At 31.3% G+C, this 15,821-nt stretch overlaps 4 protein-coding genes across 4 annotated transcripts; 2 read left to right on the top strand and 2 right to left on the bottom strand.

Annotated features, from left to right (window-relative positions):
- Nucleotides 1–3,244: 3,244 nt before the first annotated feature.
- LOC108766791 (uncharacterized) lies at nucleotides 3,245–6,206 on the top strand. The gene is made up of 6 exons (XM_018516294.1): nucleotides 3,245–3,306; nucleotides 4,321–4,521; nucleotides 4,909–5,087; nucleotides 5,178–5,467; nucleotides 5,655–5,884; nucleotides 6,032–6,206. The coding sequence occupies exons 1-6, from the start codon at nucleotides 3,260–3,262 to the stop codon at nucleotides 6,204–6,206; spliced, it is 1,122 nt and encodes a 373-aa protein (XP_018371796.1). The 5' UTR covers nucleotides 3,245–3,259.
- Nucleotides 6,207–6,339: 133 nt separating this feature from the next.
- LOC108766783 (carbonic anhydrase 1) lies at nucleotides 6,340–7,824 on the bottom strand. The gene is made up of 6 exons (XM_018516283.1): nucleotides 7,724–7,824; nucleotides 7,449–7,634; nucleotides 7,241–7,382; nucleotides 7,058–7,163; nucleotides 6,659–6,883; nucleotides 6,340–6,537 (listed from the first exon to the last, which is right to left on the bottom strand). Exons 1-6 carry the CDS (start codon nucleotides 7,737–7,739, stop codon nucleotides 6,340–6,342), a joined length of 873 nt encoding a protein of 290 aa, XP_018371785.1. The 5' UTR covers nucleotides 7,740–7,824.
- A 520-nt stretch (nucleotides 7,825–8,344) lies between these two features.
- LOC108766789 (MYCBP-associated protein) lies at nucleotides 8,345–10,311 on the top strand. Its single transcript, XM_018516292.1, has one exon. The coding sequence runs from the start codon at nucleotides 8,449–8,451 to the stop codon at nucleotides 10,309–10,311; it is 1,863 nt and encodes a 620-aa protein (XP_018371794.1). The 5' UTR covers nucleotides 8,345–8,448.
- A 210-nt stretch (nucleotides 10,312–10,521) lies between these two features.
- Nucleotides 10,522–12,031, bottom strand: LOC108766784 (carbonic anhydrase 3-like). Its single transcript, XM_018516284.1, is given in 8 exon segments — nucleotides 10,522–10,661; nucleotides 10,869–11,005; nucleotides 11,078–11,180; nucleotides 11,245–11,350; nucleotides 11,580–11,724; nucleotides 11,793–11,828; nucleotides 11,831–11,920; nucleotides 12,007–12,031. Coding segments are annotated over 8 exon segments (750 nt in total). The 3' UTR covers nucleotides 10,522–10,553.
- Between the last annotated feature and the right edge of the window lie 3,790 nt (nucleotides 12,032–15,821).

Genomic DNA, 15,821 nt, shown 5'->3' on the forward strand with positions numbered 1-15,821 from the left:
CTTTTCATATACATTAGACACCTCAGCACGCAGTGTCGTGTTCTGAAAACGCAGTCATTATTAACCTTTCAATACTCCCACTTAGATTTGGATAACATAACTATTATATTGAAAAAAAGTTTTGATCTCACAATATAAATAATACTTATAGTTTGTATTAATGTTAAACTGCTAACTCAGAGTTGGCTGTACTATTTGGAAGAATTGTTATCTGTTTTATGTACGAAAGGACACGAGGTTTGATTCGAAATGAGCGATGCATCTTTAAAATTATGTAGAATTTTCTGTAAGATATATTTAGAATAAGATAATACAGCAAAAAGGAGACAATTGGTTTGCATTTTTTTTTAAACATTATTTCGATATTATCATTGAATCACTGAAATCCCTTATTGTTGCGACTGATGAGCTGGTTATTTCTCTTAGACGTGAATTTGCGTTCACTTGTCTCGCGTTGCACACGCTTTTTCGTATACTGATTATACACGGGGTTGAACATTTTACACGTACTTGCGACCGCGACAAATATTGAATCTTAAATACATGAAGTGAAATGCGCTTAAGGCGCGTCTTAGGTGCGAAGAGAGGAAGTAACGACATGGTCAACGCACACGTTAATTTACGACCGTGGACATTACTTCCTAGAAACTAACGTTTAAGCATTCCTTCCAAACCTTCCATAATAGTTACGTGCTTTTCAACAAATTATTTAAACAGTAAATTTAAATTTAAAAATAACGAGGTCGCGCAAAATAAAAATGGCTAGTATTTCGTTTGAAATCACGATCCGATTAACATGGATAGCTCTCATCTAACACGTTCGAGGCATCAGCATGTGTTTGGATAAAGCGCGATTGTTTGCGATTTATTTGCTTCATATGCCATCCACAGTGGCGTTCATCCGTAAATGTTTCGAATAAACGATCCATTTGCTCGCTGCGAAGTTTACTCCCACGTTTGATGCACGCTGCGCCACGTAATTGAAACGATCAATCAAACACCTGAGAAAAGGAGGGTGAGCTCACGCGTGCACAAACCGCAGGTTGTGTTCACGCAAAAGGGGAAGCGCGAACTTCGACTGCTGACAATTAAAGAATCGCATCCTTCGTGTCCCGTTAAAAATATTCTGTATCATGCACTGTGTATTTTAAAAGTATTAAACTTGAGAAAAGAAAAGAAAGACATTATAAATATTTTAATATTTCTCAATCTATATTTGCTAAAATCTATTTTCTCGTCTTTCTTCCTTTACATTGTGTTATAAGTTTTAATTATAATTTTTGAGCAAAATTTTAAATAGTATATATAAACAATAAATAAATAAAAATAAAGCTAGATGTAATTTTACGTATATTTTTGTCCGATACATCGGTAGTTTTGCGGCTACGACACCATTAATCATCGCATGAAAAACGTTTATTTCAGATGGTAGGATGGGACGCGAGAGACGCGAGGATTCTTTCGAAACTGCGCGATTAATTTTCAGTAAGCTTGGAGTATAACTGGCCGCTTTTGGTGTGTGTACAGATATAGCCACTCTCGCGAGATATTAGACAGGTGAGCGCGTTCCCAGGGGAACAAAGGCCCCATTACCCTGTCTTACCACCTCGACCCGGGCAGACATCCCGACAGACCCTCCGCTCTTGAAACATTCATATAAGAGCGTTGTAAGTGGTTTTTAATAAACGTATTTAATCATGAGTGTCGGATTACGAATTAAATCGGTGGGTGCTGTCACCAATCAAGGGGATTAGTCATGAATCTAAACAGATGTACAACCCGCTTTTTGCAGATATGCGGGTGTTTTGTCTTCCGATCTCTTGATATCGACGTGGCATCATTTTATTTTACAGCTTTATAGCTTTTTTAATAACAATTCCAAATAAAAAAAATTTTAATGATACAGTTTTTCTGATAATGTCGCTTATTTGTTACAACAACGACACAACTCAAAAGACAAAGTTTTGCAGAAAATAAATTTGAATATTTTTTTTTATTATAAAATTTTAATGATTCAAATATACAGGGTGTCCGGTAAGTTTTGACAAAGCACTCGTGTATAAATAAAGCGGACCAAACTGAATCGAAAAATCCTCTATCACTTTACAATTTTCGCAATTTTTTTTTAGTTACCTATAATGAGCAGAATATATAAAATTGATGCATAAAATAATTTTAAGATATCTTTAAGAGTTCCCTGAAAAATATTTTTAAGATATTTCATAACAAACTCTGAAAGAAATCTTAAAGTTGTTTATTTATTGATTTTATTTCCACTTATTCGTCAATCTTTAGAAATTAATATCTCGTTCATTATTACCAAAATTGCAAAACGGTAGAAGACTTTTCGACTTAATTTAGTCCGCTCTATCTACATACGAGCGCTTTGTCAAAACTTACCGGACATCCTGTATATTTGAATCATTAAAAATTGATAATAATAATTTTAAAATGCAATTTTGATAATTAATTATAGAAGAATAAAGATACGTTCTACTAAAATATATGTTCTTTCTTTTTCTGTGTTTGCACTCTTTTCTTACAGCAGCACAATTAAAAAAATGACAATTTTTTAGTTGTGTTGTTGAAGCAAATGATCAATTTAATTGTGAATATTTCTTTTCTCGTAAGTTATATTTATAATTTAAAGATAATGTTAATTTATTATTACAATATAAATCTGTAATATTAAAAATTTTTAACGTATTTAATCTTTCTATTTTATATAACGTATAATTTAGTTATTTATTATTATTAAACTTCCTTTCTCCTGATCTTATTAACTTTCAAACATCGTCATTTTGAAAAATTATTAATATATATATATATATATTCAGATGAGATAGAGAACTGACTATTCTTTTTCAGTGTATTTAAAACTGTTATAACGCAGCCTAGGCAGCGTTACGGTTCAAGCAATTATTTCTAGCAGACAAGTAGATTATTACAAGAGCGTGTCGCCTTCTCTTCAGTCACAGTCGTCTCCGCGTTTCAGTGACAGTCTCGTAGCACAACTAGAATGGCACTAGAAAATTTTCCAGAACGCGGCGAAAAATGTTTATTACGAGCTTACAAAATAATATATACTTTGGAAATCTTTTTCATAATTTGTACGGTATCGGCGCAAGAATGTTATTACGACGGCAACGAGTTTTGCATCGATCAAAACGATATACTTTCCGTAGATCTTTTACCTGGATCGTTTTTATTTAATGATCAGTACAAAAACAATGTTCTTAAAACAGTGATAAACGAAACCATGGATGGATCTTTTGACAAAGCCTTAAACGAGATGGAATATCATAGGTAACGTAACGTCATTATCTAATGGCTTATAGTAGAAAGCCCATTCTTAAGTCTTTAAGGGGATTCTAAAATCGATTAGTCATAGTGTAAGTAGAACTTACACACAGACGATTTAAGTGTCATTGATACATCATTACATACTACTGCATCAATATCTCACATATATATATATATATACGCATAAATTTTCGTACAACAATAACGTTTTAATTAGACGTCTAAGTCCATTTCTAAGAACTCTACGTTGTTTCTTTGTGCAAACTACTAGTCTGTGGACTACTATTTCGTAAGTACAGACTGTATAGCTCTTATATAAAGCAAATGTTGTCACGACGTGACAGCTCCAGAGCGCTATTGGACTAAGAAATGGCAAAGAAGATCTCAATTTCAAAATTTTTTGTCGTTCTTGGCATAAACTCCACTTCACAAATATGTATTAATGCATGTACTTTAATTCTTTGGCCTACAACCACGAGTGAAACTCGTGGTAAGGAATTTGGTAAGTGAGACTCGTGGTAAGGAGTCTGACTCGTGCTTATTGTTTATGGACCAAATTCCTTACCACGAGTCTCACTCGTGGTTGTAGGCCAAAGGGTTAATCATAGGCTATATTCGGATTCTCATCCGAGTATCACTCAGATATTACTCTATCTTTATTGTTTACCGAACTTTATTATTGTCACCCGAACAGGGAGCACCCAGGTGGGAATCTAAACACGCTCTTGAAAAAGGATTTTTGAATCTGTAAAAAAGAGGAAAAGTAATTGTTATACAAAGTTATATGGTTTAATCGATAATACAGACAGTTTTAAGACCCCCTTAAGTCATAAGAAATTGACTAATTATAGTTGATTATTCTTCTCATATTCGACTATAATTGATCAACTTCTTATGGCTTAAGACTTAAAGCGTAGGTAATGATTTATTGTAGAAAGCTCATAAATGGTAACGAATCAATCTGAAAATTTAGATGTGCAACGTTGAGATTAAATTAGTCAATATATTAAATTATAGGAAAAGAATGAATGAGTATCTTTGTCACGGCTACATAGCGGAAGAAATTTTTAAAGAAGTGAGCACTCCTAGAGTAAAACGACATCCCGAATCTTTGTCAACCAATTTAAATCACAAGTTCTTAGGTGACGACAATGTTACGGTACACGATAAACTTTTGGCGGATGAAGGAAGCACGAAATATAAAAACTGGCTGCAACGGTAAACACGCAAAAATTTTAAAATCATTTACAATTCAAATTATATTTATATAACTAATGACATTTACTTGTAACTTTGATAGATTTTATGTTACTGAATAAAATTATTTTTCTACTAAATTTTTATATTAAAACTTAACTTTATTTTTCTTTAACAATTTATTTTTAATTTTTAACATAAAATATTTTTTTCAAAATAAATACTTTATTAAATTTTTTAATTAAAATTTAATTTAAAATATTTGAGAAAAAGGCATATTTAAGAGATATATTCTAGTTCTGAAATAACGTTTATAATTTTTTGCTGTAATGTACAAAAAGAGAGGGAGGGAATGATGTAAGATAAAAAAAATCTTTTCTTTTTAACGTATCTATGATAATACAACAGAATGACGACGTTAAACGATATATATCGACACTATGCGCCTCATAAAAAAATAATAAAGAAGCAAGATGTTCAGCACGACGATATTGAGGAATTCGATGGCGAGGTGACGGGATACGCGATGCAAGCTCCTCTGCCAGAATCAAACGGAAAAGTGGGAATTTATGATCCACCTCACGAAGGTAAATTGCAAAAACAATTACAGAACATAATGCATTATGAAAGACTTGGTGAGATGTGATATTTACATATCTTATATATCTTACGAATAGATGACATGCTATCATCATCAACGGGACGTCATTCTTTCCATTACGGATCTTTGTTTGGCCATCATCACGGCGATCACTATGGACATCATGCTGACTTCTTCCCATCTGCTCACGAAGAATACTATTATACACCACATCATCAAGAACAAGACCATGAAGATCATAAACCCTCTTATTCCAAGGGGAAAGGCAGTGAACTTTCGCTCAAGGAATTCTTCGAAATTGCACTCACCGCGCTTGCATTCTTATCATTCGGATTATTCATTATTCAGCTTATATGTAATGCTACGGTATTAAAAAAATTATGTTTAAAAATGTATTTAAAAAAATTATGTTTAAAAATTTATATTTAAAAAATACGTCCTTATTTTCTAAAATATTTTTTTGAGAATAAAAACAAGAATAAAATATTTAATACAAAAGAAGAGCCATATATATGTAACTTTGATGGAAAAGTTTGAAAATGTTACATTTTAGGATAATAATAACGGCGGCAGGCGAAAGAAGAGAGCCACGATATCTCTTTCCTCGTCTATCATTAGCAACGAGGACTTGAACGAGTTATCCTATCGCGTTTTGAGATCCATCGAAGCGGTAATGGTTGCCGAAGCAGATTCTGGTAATTGTTTGCGCAGGATACTATGTGAAGATAATCAATACTCCAAAGAAACTAAAGATGATCGCAGAATTTGGATTCCCGTTTGGAGGTAATAGATTTCAACAGTAATTATATGAACCTTAACAAAGTGAAATACAAACTTTTATCGTCTCACGAATCAGTCAACGTAATACCATTAGTCGGCGAATTTGTAATTATATCCCAAAATCGATAACATTGACACCCTCTTTTTCAGCTTGGGCATGAGTTGGTTGTCGGGCAGAATGCTGTACAGAACTCCATGGTCGGCAATGTTGGATTCTGTGAAGGCATCCGTTCTGGGCTTGGGTGGAATCGATTGCGCCTCTTTCTACCCGGAATGCGATCTCGAGAATGAAAGAATTAAGAGGCGTCGCAGAAAAAAGAAATAAACGCGCGATTAAAAAGTTCAAAATAAAATTATAAATTAAACAAGTCCATGATTAGATTCATAAATAATATGATTGAGAAATAGTTACTTTATAAATTGTTTTATTATAATCGTAATAAATAATAGAAATTAAATCATTTATCACTGTTATTGACATCGTCTTGGTGAATATATTTATCATCGCCATCACGTGAAATTGGTAGAAGCGTTGCATATCTAGATCCACTAGGGCATACGTGGAAAACGTTTCTATTACCTCTGTCCTGTAATGGCTGACGATTTGTTAAAATCGGCATTTTACGTTCATCACATAATGTTCGAAACTCTGCAATCTTAAAAAATAAAAGCGAGACTATTATAAAATAAAAAATTAATTACGTGAGAATATTATTTTATTTAATCATTCCTTAGGCCGTTTATTGATAATTCTTATTCCAACATGGCATAAGTTACTTGTTCAATGGATATTCCTAATGGTTCTCTGCTTATTAACCAAAGTACGCTATTTCTGATATTTGTCATGGTTATGGAACCCCAGTAAACGAAGTAATCACGTTGAAAGCATCGCATAATATTTATTATAGGAAAAGGTATTAAACGGATGGAAGAATTAGCTGCTTGGATAAAAGGTAATGTGTTTATGATATCATCCAGAAGTGGATTAGGGGCTGCCTGCAGCTGTATATAATATTATTTCTCCTAAAATGTACCTATTATTTTCTTAACATCTAAAGATATATTTCTACTTGAATGTTAAAATCACATTTAAATGTGTTAAAAAATAATATACTAAGAATACTCTAATATTACTTAATAGAATTGGTTTATTTAAAATAATATTTTTTTCAATACCTGGAATAAGTACACTAATATTGTGACACCATCATGTTGACGAAGAGCCGCTATTTGAGTTCCATAATCACTCTTATAATGCACCGCATGCAGTTCCATTGGCATGCTTTAGAAAAAGTGAGTTTAAATAAAAAGAATAGATAAATAAAATTTATAAAAAAGTAGACAATAAAAATATAAAACCTTCCACCGTCGATATGGTGTTCACTGCCGTCCATATCAGTTTTACCCCAATGAAAATGAAGCTGTGAAAAGACATAACTACTGACGAAAGGGCCACCATATAAATATGGCTCTTCTTCACGCCATGTTGCACTAAGCATGACTATAAATAATAAATGCAATTATTCTACTACAAGTAAACACATCGGATATGACTCTCATTTTTTACCAGTATATCCAGTGTTGCTGAGTTTTAATTTTTTTGGTGTGACATTATAATTGACCCACTGTATAGGATTTAGATTCACGACTTTCATATAGCTGATATTCAAATCGATTGGTGATCTCAGCTTGCCATCGGTATGAGCCAAGTTCTGTATAAATCTAACTGTTTCTTTGTTGTCTTCATGAGAATCTATGTATATACAATTATAAAAAAGTGACATTTAATAGTAAAAGTATTTTAGGCATATAAAAAATACAATTTCAATATATATATCCCACCTGTCGAAGAATTCATGCCGATGTATTATATGATATTCATTACTTATAAATTTAAATGTAAATGCTCCAAATACAACATTTCATCAATTTTGCTTCGTCTGAACTTCATTTCAAATATTTTATCGATATTCAGCGTTATCGATAATAGAGCACTTTCCATATTTAAAATAAAAGTTTTTTAGAGAGACCCCAAATTTTTGCTATTTATTTTCTTATATCATATTTTTTTTAATAGGTTACTGGCATAAATTAATGATATTAAAACTATTTATTTACATATGTATGTGTGTGGCATGTATACCATTCACCTACTATATAAAATTAGAAAAGAAATCTTTTTTAATTAAAATTAAAACAAGCTTTTCTGTATTAAAAATTTCACTTAAATTAGATTTAAATATTGAAATATAAATTTAATTTAAAACTTTGATAAATTTTTTAAAACTTTTTTTGATAACTTCCTATTAATAACCTTACATGTGTTTAACCTATTTAATGTAACTGTCACAACAATAAATCGATATATGACATTGAGATGATTAATTAGCATCACAAAAAAAAGGTAATATTTCCTTCATTTATAAAGAAAAAGGAACAAGTATGGCAACTGTAATTAAAAATAACGGATTTATACATAAAATAAATTTAGATTCTTATTCAAGAGGACCAAGACGTTGAATATAAAAGATAGACAAAGTATGAAATAATCTTTTGGTTCTTTGAAAATGGACTTTGCGCGAAAAATCGGTAAACCTGATAAGCCTCGAACTTGGAAGAAGACTCGTCAACCACTTGTAACAACTAGAGATAATCTTCTCTCTGAAGATATATCCTTTTCGGAAGATCGTGGGTTCATAAATTGGAAGAAATGGGTCGCCGACCACAAGAAGCAAAATCGTTACATCGAATTTGTTACTGGTCGTTCGCAGGGCGAACAGCTACAAAATTCCTCGGAAAAGTTTCGCTCTTTCGTTGAAATAAAAAACTTGATGGAACACGCTGCCATACCCATAGTCGCCGATAAGTATCGTGGTAGACCGGAATTTTGGAAAATGCCCGAATTCCTGCCAGATCGTGGTAATGTTTGTCTACCGGAAGTATCATTGACTCTTAGCAAAAAGGATCTGACTCTTTCTTCGGATTTAATGCATGTTGGATTACCGGACTTAATAGCAAAGGAACGTGATCTCGCCATTCAAAAAAAGGAGAAATTCTGGAAACGCAGCGAATATCTAAAGACGCGTAAACTCGAACTTGCTGAAAAAATCGCATTGCTGGTGCCTAAGGAGCCGGAAATGGCAACATTAGCCATTCAAGGACATGCCTATCAGAAAAAGAAACTACCGCTACTACGAATTCCGCCGATAACTATTACAGAATCTGAAGATGAGCCTCACGAGGACGCTGATCAAGCAGTGATTCTAAAGATTCAAGACCGAGAATTCGTCTGGCAAAAATTTCTCTTCAGAACGAAGCCAGTGGACACCGATCCTATCATTTGGTCTCTGACTTTTACGAGTAAGACCGACAAACAAATCGAAAAAGAGATCATTTTAGAAAATAAAGGAACTCACGTTATAGAATATCATTGGCGATACTCGCCCTTTCGAATGTACGGCATGACCTTCGAGAAGCACGGCAGTCGGTTCTTTTTCAACAAGACGAAAGGGCTCATACTTCCAGGACAGATCGTGAAGATCAAGGTATGGTATCGATCCAAAACGTGCGGAGTTTTCACCGAATACTGGCGATTCATCACTGATCCAAAATTAAGTTCCTCGACGTTTATGTTTCGATTCTGGGGCTACACAACCGATACTCGAAATATAGAATTGACCGATCACCAAATGATCGACGAATACCTGAATCGCTGCATTCGAGACTCAACAATACGTTCGATTATTGAAGAAATATTAGATAGAGTGGAGCATAGTGAGCCACTAGAGCCCTTTTATAAGATGTTAATTTCGCAAAATGACCTGTTTGCTTCTCTGAATTCCTGTTATCATTATCATCCGAATATCGTAATGCAATTACAGAAAATATATTCTGATGTAACCGGTGAAAGCACATCGACCTGGAACTTGTCGCTAGATTCTCTCCGAGATATCCTTTTACAGATAGAAGATACAAACTACAAACGTGACATGCTCGCCCGATTTAACGAACTTTGCAAGCAGAGTCTCAGACCAAGATTGTTTGAATCCGATGTTGAATATTATAATAAATATAACGTTGTATATAATATTTTATGCTCATTTGCGAATCTGTTTGAAAATGAAAGTGAACTTGTGAAAAGAAGTCTAATACGAGAAGAGACTACAATGCCAATAGAAGTTAAACAGAAATTGACGCCTTTGTCTCAAAGATCCAATAACAGTTTGCAAGAACTATGTAGCAAAACACTAAATGATCAACCAGAAACTATATTAGTGCAGGAAGAAAATGAAAGTTTTGGTTTAAATTTACAACTTTACAAAGAAATATTTTTTATTCACATATATAAAGCTTTGGAGGAAGCAATAGAACGAATTTGCGCTAGTATTGACTCTTTCCATAGACTTAATGAATTAAAGTTTAAAATATAATGGTAATCATATCTATTTTCAAACAATAACAGATAATAAACTTTGAAATTTTTTATTAATTTATACGAAATATATTGTACATATTTTGTGATTATATAATGTAAGAAATTATTTTAATTTATGCGTGTTGCGAAAATTGAAAAATTATTTTAGATAATTTCTGTTAAAATGTTATAAGAAATTAAAACCGTTAAAAATCTGTTGTAGTTTATTTTAAGTTTAAAGCAATATATAAATTTTTCTTAAGAAACAGCTAAAAATACTTGTTGTCCTCGTAAAGGTTGAACGTTTCTCCAATTCGATTTTATAAATTCACCATCTTTATCCTTTAATTTTCGGAACTCATTAAGCTGGAAGTTTTATTAGTTATGTATTTATTATATGCATTTTATTATTATATTTTTTTCTAATAATTCCAATGTTCCATAAGTATTAAATATTAATTGCATCAATAGTGATAAATATATAGAAGAAGATAATTACTAAAAAATGTTTAAGTGATCTCTTTGTGTCGTTCATGTATTTGATATAAAAATAATTCAAATTATATAACCAACTTGACAAGATTGTATAGGAATAATGACCGGGAATACGATCCACGTAGCGCATTCCAGCTTAGAATCTCCACTGTGGGATCCTTGATATATATAATAACTTGGACAATCTGTTGCTATTCGCATCCAAGATAAAGAATCTAAACATCACAAGATATTATCAAATTCTAAATGCTATGTAAACCATATCATTCTATTCTTTGAATATTAACTTGCTGGAATATTTGTCTCTGATCCAGCATTCTGAATATACTTTAGATTTTCAGAGATTCTTTCAAATTTCACATTGTTCCATTGACTGGATCCTGATTGAACCTATGAAACAAAATTGTTAATAATGAATAAAAAATCAAATATAATTATGTATAAACAAATATACCAAGAATAAATAAGTTAACACGCAAAGACCATCTCGATGTTTTAAACATTCTTCGAAAGTAAGATATCTTTGATTCCAATGCACTAAATGGCATTCCATAGAATACCTAAGTTAATTTTAGATAAAGTTCATTACGATATATTAAAAGTTATACTAAAAAAAACTCGAACGAGATAAAGTTATACATGTAACTTTTTAATTATATGATTGTATATTGTTTTTCTTAAATTAATTAAATTGTATTATTGTATCATATAAATTACATTGTTGTATATTATTGTATATTTTACATTTAAAATTATAGCTATTAAAAGTTACTTGATAAGCATTCTTACCAAGTACCATTGATCGTATGTTCAGCACCTCTACAATCATCTTCGCCCCAATGAAAATGTGCATCATGAAATTCGTATACGTTATTTACGAAAGGTCCACCAGATACTGTTGATGGGATCCTATCGCCGTTCAAAAAAATAAATGCTGACAAAAAAGTTTAATATCTAATCACATAATACAATGTTAATAAAATTATTTTAATATAAAGTTACCTTTTTTACCATCATTAAACAAAGTTGCATTTCCTTTAACCAGTGGCCATTTAAGATTAAGGGTGGAAATCTTGTACGTCGCACAATTTTATCATTTAAATCGATCAGTGCCTGACCACTTTTTAAATCTTAAAAAAATATATTCCCATATAGTATATAATTTAAAACATACATAACCTGATATCATCGCTACTATTTCTATTGCTTCACTTACCTGTAATTTTTATATAACTCGCCATTACTGTACTAATTAAAAATTATTTGCCACGAAAACAAAATGTAATTAGAAAATTTGATACAAAATGTACATGTAAATGTATTTTAAAATTATGTGTCATTTTGCATTTTATATTGATTTAAATATAAATCTGATAAGTAACTAACTTTTGAAGTTAGCAGTTATACATATTATATGCAATATATGCAGTTACATATTTATATACACGGAGAGAAATCTGTTACGATTTTGGCACGGACAGTCGATACTACTATCGCGTGGCCTATTTCAATGCGCTAATAGCACCATCGTTCAATCTGTTTATGCATGAAGTCGTGCAATCATGGCACGAGAATCGCTATGAAAAAAAAGAATATGATGCATGCTATGGGGTCGTATCAGCTTTTTACGCTAGCCGCACGAGCGCAGTACGCATAAAGCACTCCAATTCACCGTGCGAAATTCGCTCGAAACCCGTGCGATTTTGGCATCGCTTATCGGTTTGACCGTCAAATTTCTAAACCACGCCTTCTATGATGCATTGTGTGTTAAAAATTAAACATTTATGTGAAAAATGTTGCAGCAATAGTAAATATATTAATGCAAGTATTTGACGATTTATTTAAATTATAGAATTTGTTTCCTGAGTAATTTTTTAATTATCACATTCTTACAGAAGATTACAAAGATCCTGGTGGAAAAATTTTGCTGAAATTTGTGGGACATTTCGCCGAAATTATAAGTTTTGAAACACATTTCAGTGAAATTTCAAATACGTAATTTCAAAAATACGTATAATGTAATACTTATAATGTAATATGATAAAGTAATAATAGAAATAAAAACAAATAAGTTACACAGTCTGTTAATAATAAAATTTATTTATAAATATTTTCTGTGTTGTCCCGTTTCATCATGAATATTTAATGTATGATCCATGGTACCCCAATTATACAATTATACAATGGAATTTAATCACTACCACCTAGATAAGAAGTATGGGCAACGAAGTAACAGTCTTATAGTATCAGTAGTATCAATTTAAACTTAAAACTTGAGAAACGACCGAATATGAATAACAAATACGATAGAGAACGCCAACACAGTTTAAAGTTAGATGTCTCGAATAATATATATAGGGTAAAAGCAGGAATTATGGAATAGCTTTTTTTAAATTAATATTACTCCGATATAAATGCATATGAAGACTTTAAATTTACACAGAACGTTTGAGGAATATGTTAGCTACAGCATCCAATAAATGAAAGTCGCCAAAATTTAAGTCCAACGTCAATATTAACAAAAAAGTCAAAAGTGAGAAAATGAGAGGGTCTAAAAAATGGGATGTAATATGGAATACCGATGAAATTTTGACTATAGTAATAAATAACACAATAAATGAAGTCCAAATTTGTTTATTTATATAATCTGATCAAGAAAAATAGAAAAATGTTCAATTTTTATTGTACAATAATACAGAAAATATAATAGCATCATTACGAACGCATGGACAATAAAGAATAAAATTAAATCTTGAATCATTAAATTATGACGTATAATAAATATTAGCACCTAAAATAAACTAAAAATGAAATTTTTATTCAACTTTTTTGAGCGAAATAAAAGCGTTTTTTCGCATCACTTTCTAAAAACACATGTCAACTTGCGAATTTTCAATATTTTTCAATAATTCTAATTTACGCGGTAGACACGCAAATAAATCTTAAGAAAAATTTTTGTTTTTTAATTTCTGGCTATTAGTTCTCGAGATATCGTCGTGTCAACCATTTGGTCATCTTATTTTTTCAACTCTGCGCCTCTTAACTAATTTCTTAAAATTTTAGAATTAAGATACTGCTGTAAACATTTTTTTCATATATTGACATGTGTATTAATAAATATGTGATCGTACGTCTTATAGTTTTCTTTAAGAAAAATTCCAAAAAACGCTTTATTTTTAGTGTGGTTACTAGAATGTACCCTTAACCAGCGTACCACAAGGTAAAGGTAATTAAGGGGATGCTGGAGTCTTCTTTTTTACCGATAAAGCAAGCGTTTATGTTAAATGCAATATTCTACGAATTAGTTGCACAGAATAAAAATTCCTTCTCCACGATTAAAATATCCGTGCTAATGTACCTGCTCCTGGTGTGTTTTGTGTCCAAAGCTAAGAAAAATAATAAATTACAGATTTCTGTATCCATGTGCTATCAGCTCACCAAACATTTACTTCGTGAAAAAATTATATGCACGTTATATGCTCGAAATTAGGGCAGGAGCATATGTAGAATAAAAAGACGAATACAGTCATATCTCTAGAATTGAGTTTTGACGCCTAAATGAAAGGATAATTGCATTCTACCAAATTGTGTGTCTAGCGAGTGAGAAATCGACGATGTACGACAGTTTAGACTGTTTAGCCATGAAACCGAGTAATGTTTTAGTAGATCTCTTTCTAAGAGATGGCGTTGCAATATATTAGATAAGGACAGATGAATGCGTTTGAGCGAGACACAACGACATATAATAAGTACATATAAGAAACGAATGAAAGATGTCACTATATTGTCAAATTTGGAATTTAAAGAAGTCTATATTCGACCTTGATTAATTTCGACTGTCACTCCAGCATCCCCTTAAATTTCATTAGATGAATTTTAATAAATTTTATAATCGCAAGTTAACAATTAAAAATAAATAAAATTTATTGTTAATATTTTACATTCCGTTTATTAATATTATTAAAGTAACCATTGGTTCAATTTTGTTATCATACGTATATTTTTAACGCTACCGTATACTTAATCGCGCATTATTAATTTTTTAATTTTGCTACTACGTAATAATATTATTTTTATTGTATTTTGAACTTCATTAATAATTATACCATGTTAAATATACCAAAATTACTCGTTAATTGGATAAATTTTTCTTTAATTATACCCGCAGAATATCTCATTGATCGAACATGTCTCTCTGTAAATTATTGGGGCATTTCGTTTTATGCATAATGTTCCTTGTTTCATCGAATGTAAACAAGGATAAATAATGCATCATGCGCATTATGCACTCATAATCTATGAGGTACTTAAAAAGCAGTATGTAACATAGAGAAATTCAAATTAATCCTATCGCTATAACTTTCAAAATTTCTGTACATTTTTCTCAAAATTATATTGATGACGGATAGAGAAGAAGTTTTCTCATCAATAATGATACATACCATTTTGTTCCAATTTACTACAGGAAACAACACGACGACATAAAACAAAACAGCATATTCGCCCGATTTGTGTCGACTGACACAATAATTAGATTGCTATAGTGCGCTGAGGTTAAAATTAATCATGATTCTGCTGATGCAAGTTTTAAAGAAACATAACTCCAACCAAACTGAAAAATATTAACAATATGTAATAACAAGGCTACGGAGCCCAGCCGATTGTTGATGCTTAATGTTCACAACATTAACATAAAAATATTAAACAAATCCTAATAATATAATATTTACAATATAATTCTAGTTTTAAATGTAAAATCTCGATTCTTGTCATAATAATCGGAAATTTTTTTTATTTTTATGACAAAATTCGAGATTTTGGTTTAAATAAAATGCATTTAATTATATACGCGCGCAGAGTTGTTATACAGGCCGGATTTCTGACGCATGCGCGTCCAATGTAGCTTCAGTAACGTACCGGTCACTAATAAATAGGAGACTATTAGTCGCTTATGTAAAATTTTTTCAAAAATGTTTAAAATTTTAATATATTTTACATATTTTACATATGTAAACATATATAGAAATATAT

The sequence above is a fragment of the Trachymyrmex cornetzi genome, unplaced genomic scaffold (genome assembly GCF_001594075.2).
Source record: "Trachymyrmex cornetzi isolate Tcor2-1 unplaced genomic scaffold, Tcor1.1 scaffold621, whole genome shotgun sequence".
NCBI classification, from domain to species: domain Eukaryota; kingdom Metazoa; phylum Arthropoda; class Insecta; order Hymenoptera; family Formicidae; genus Trachymyrmex; species Trachymyrmex cornetzi.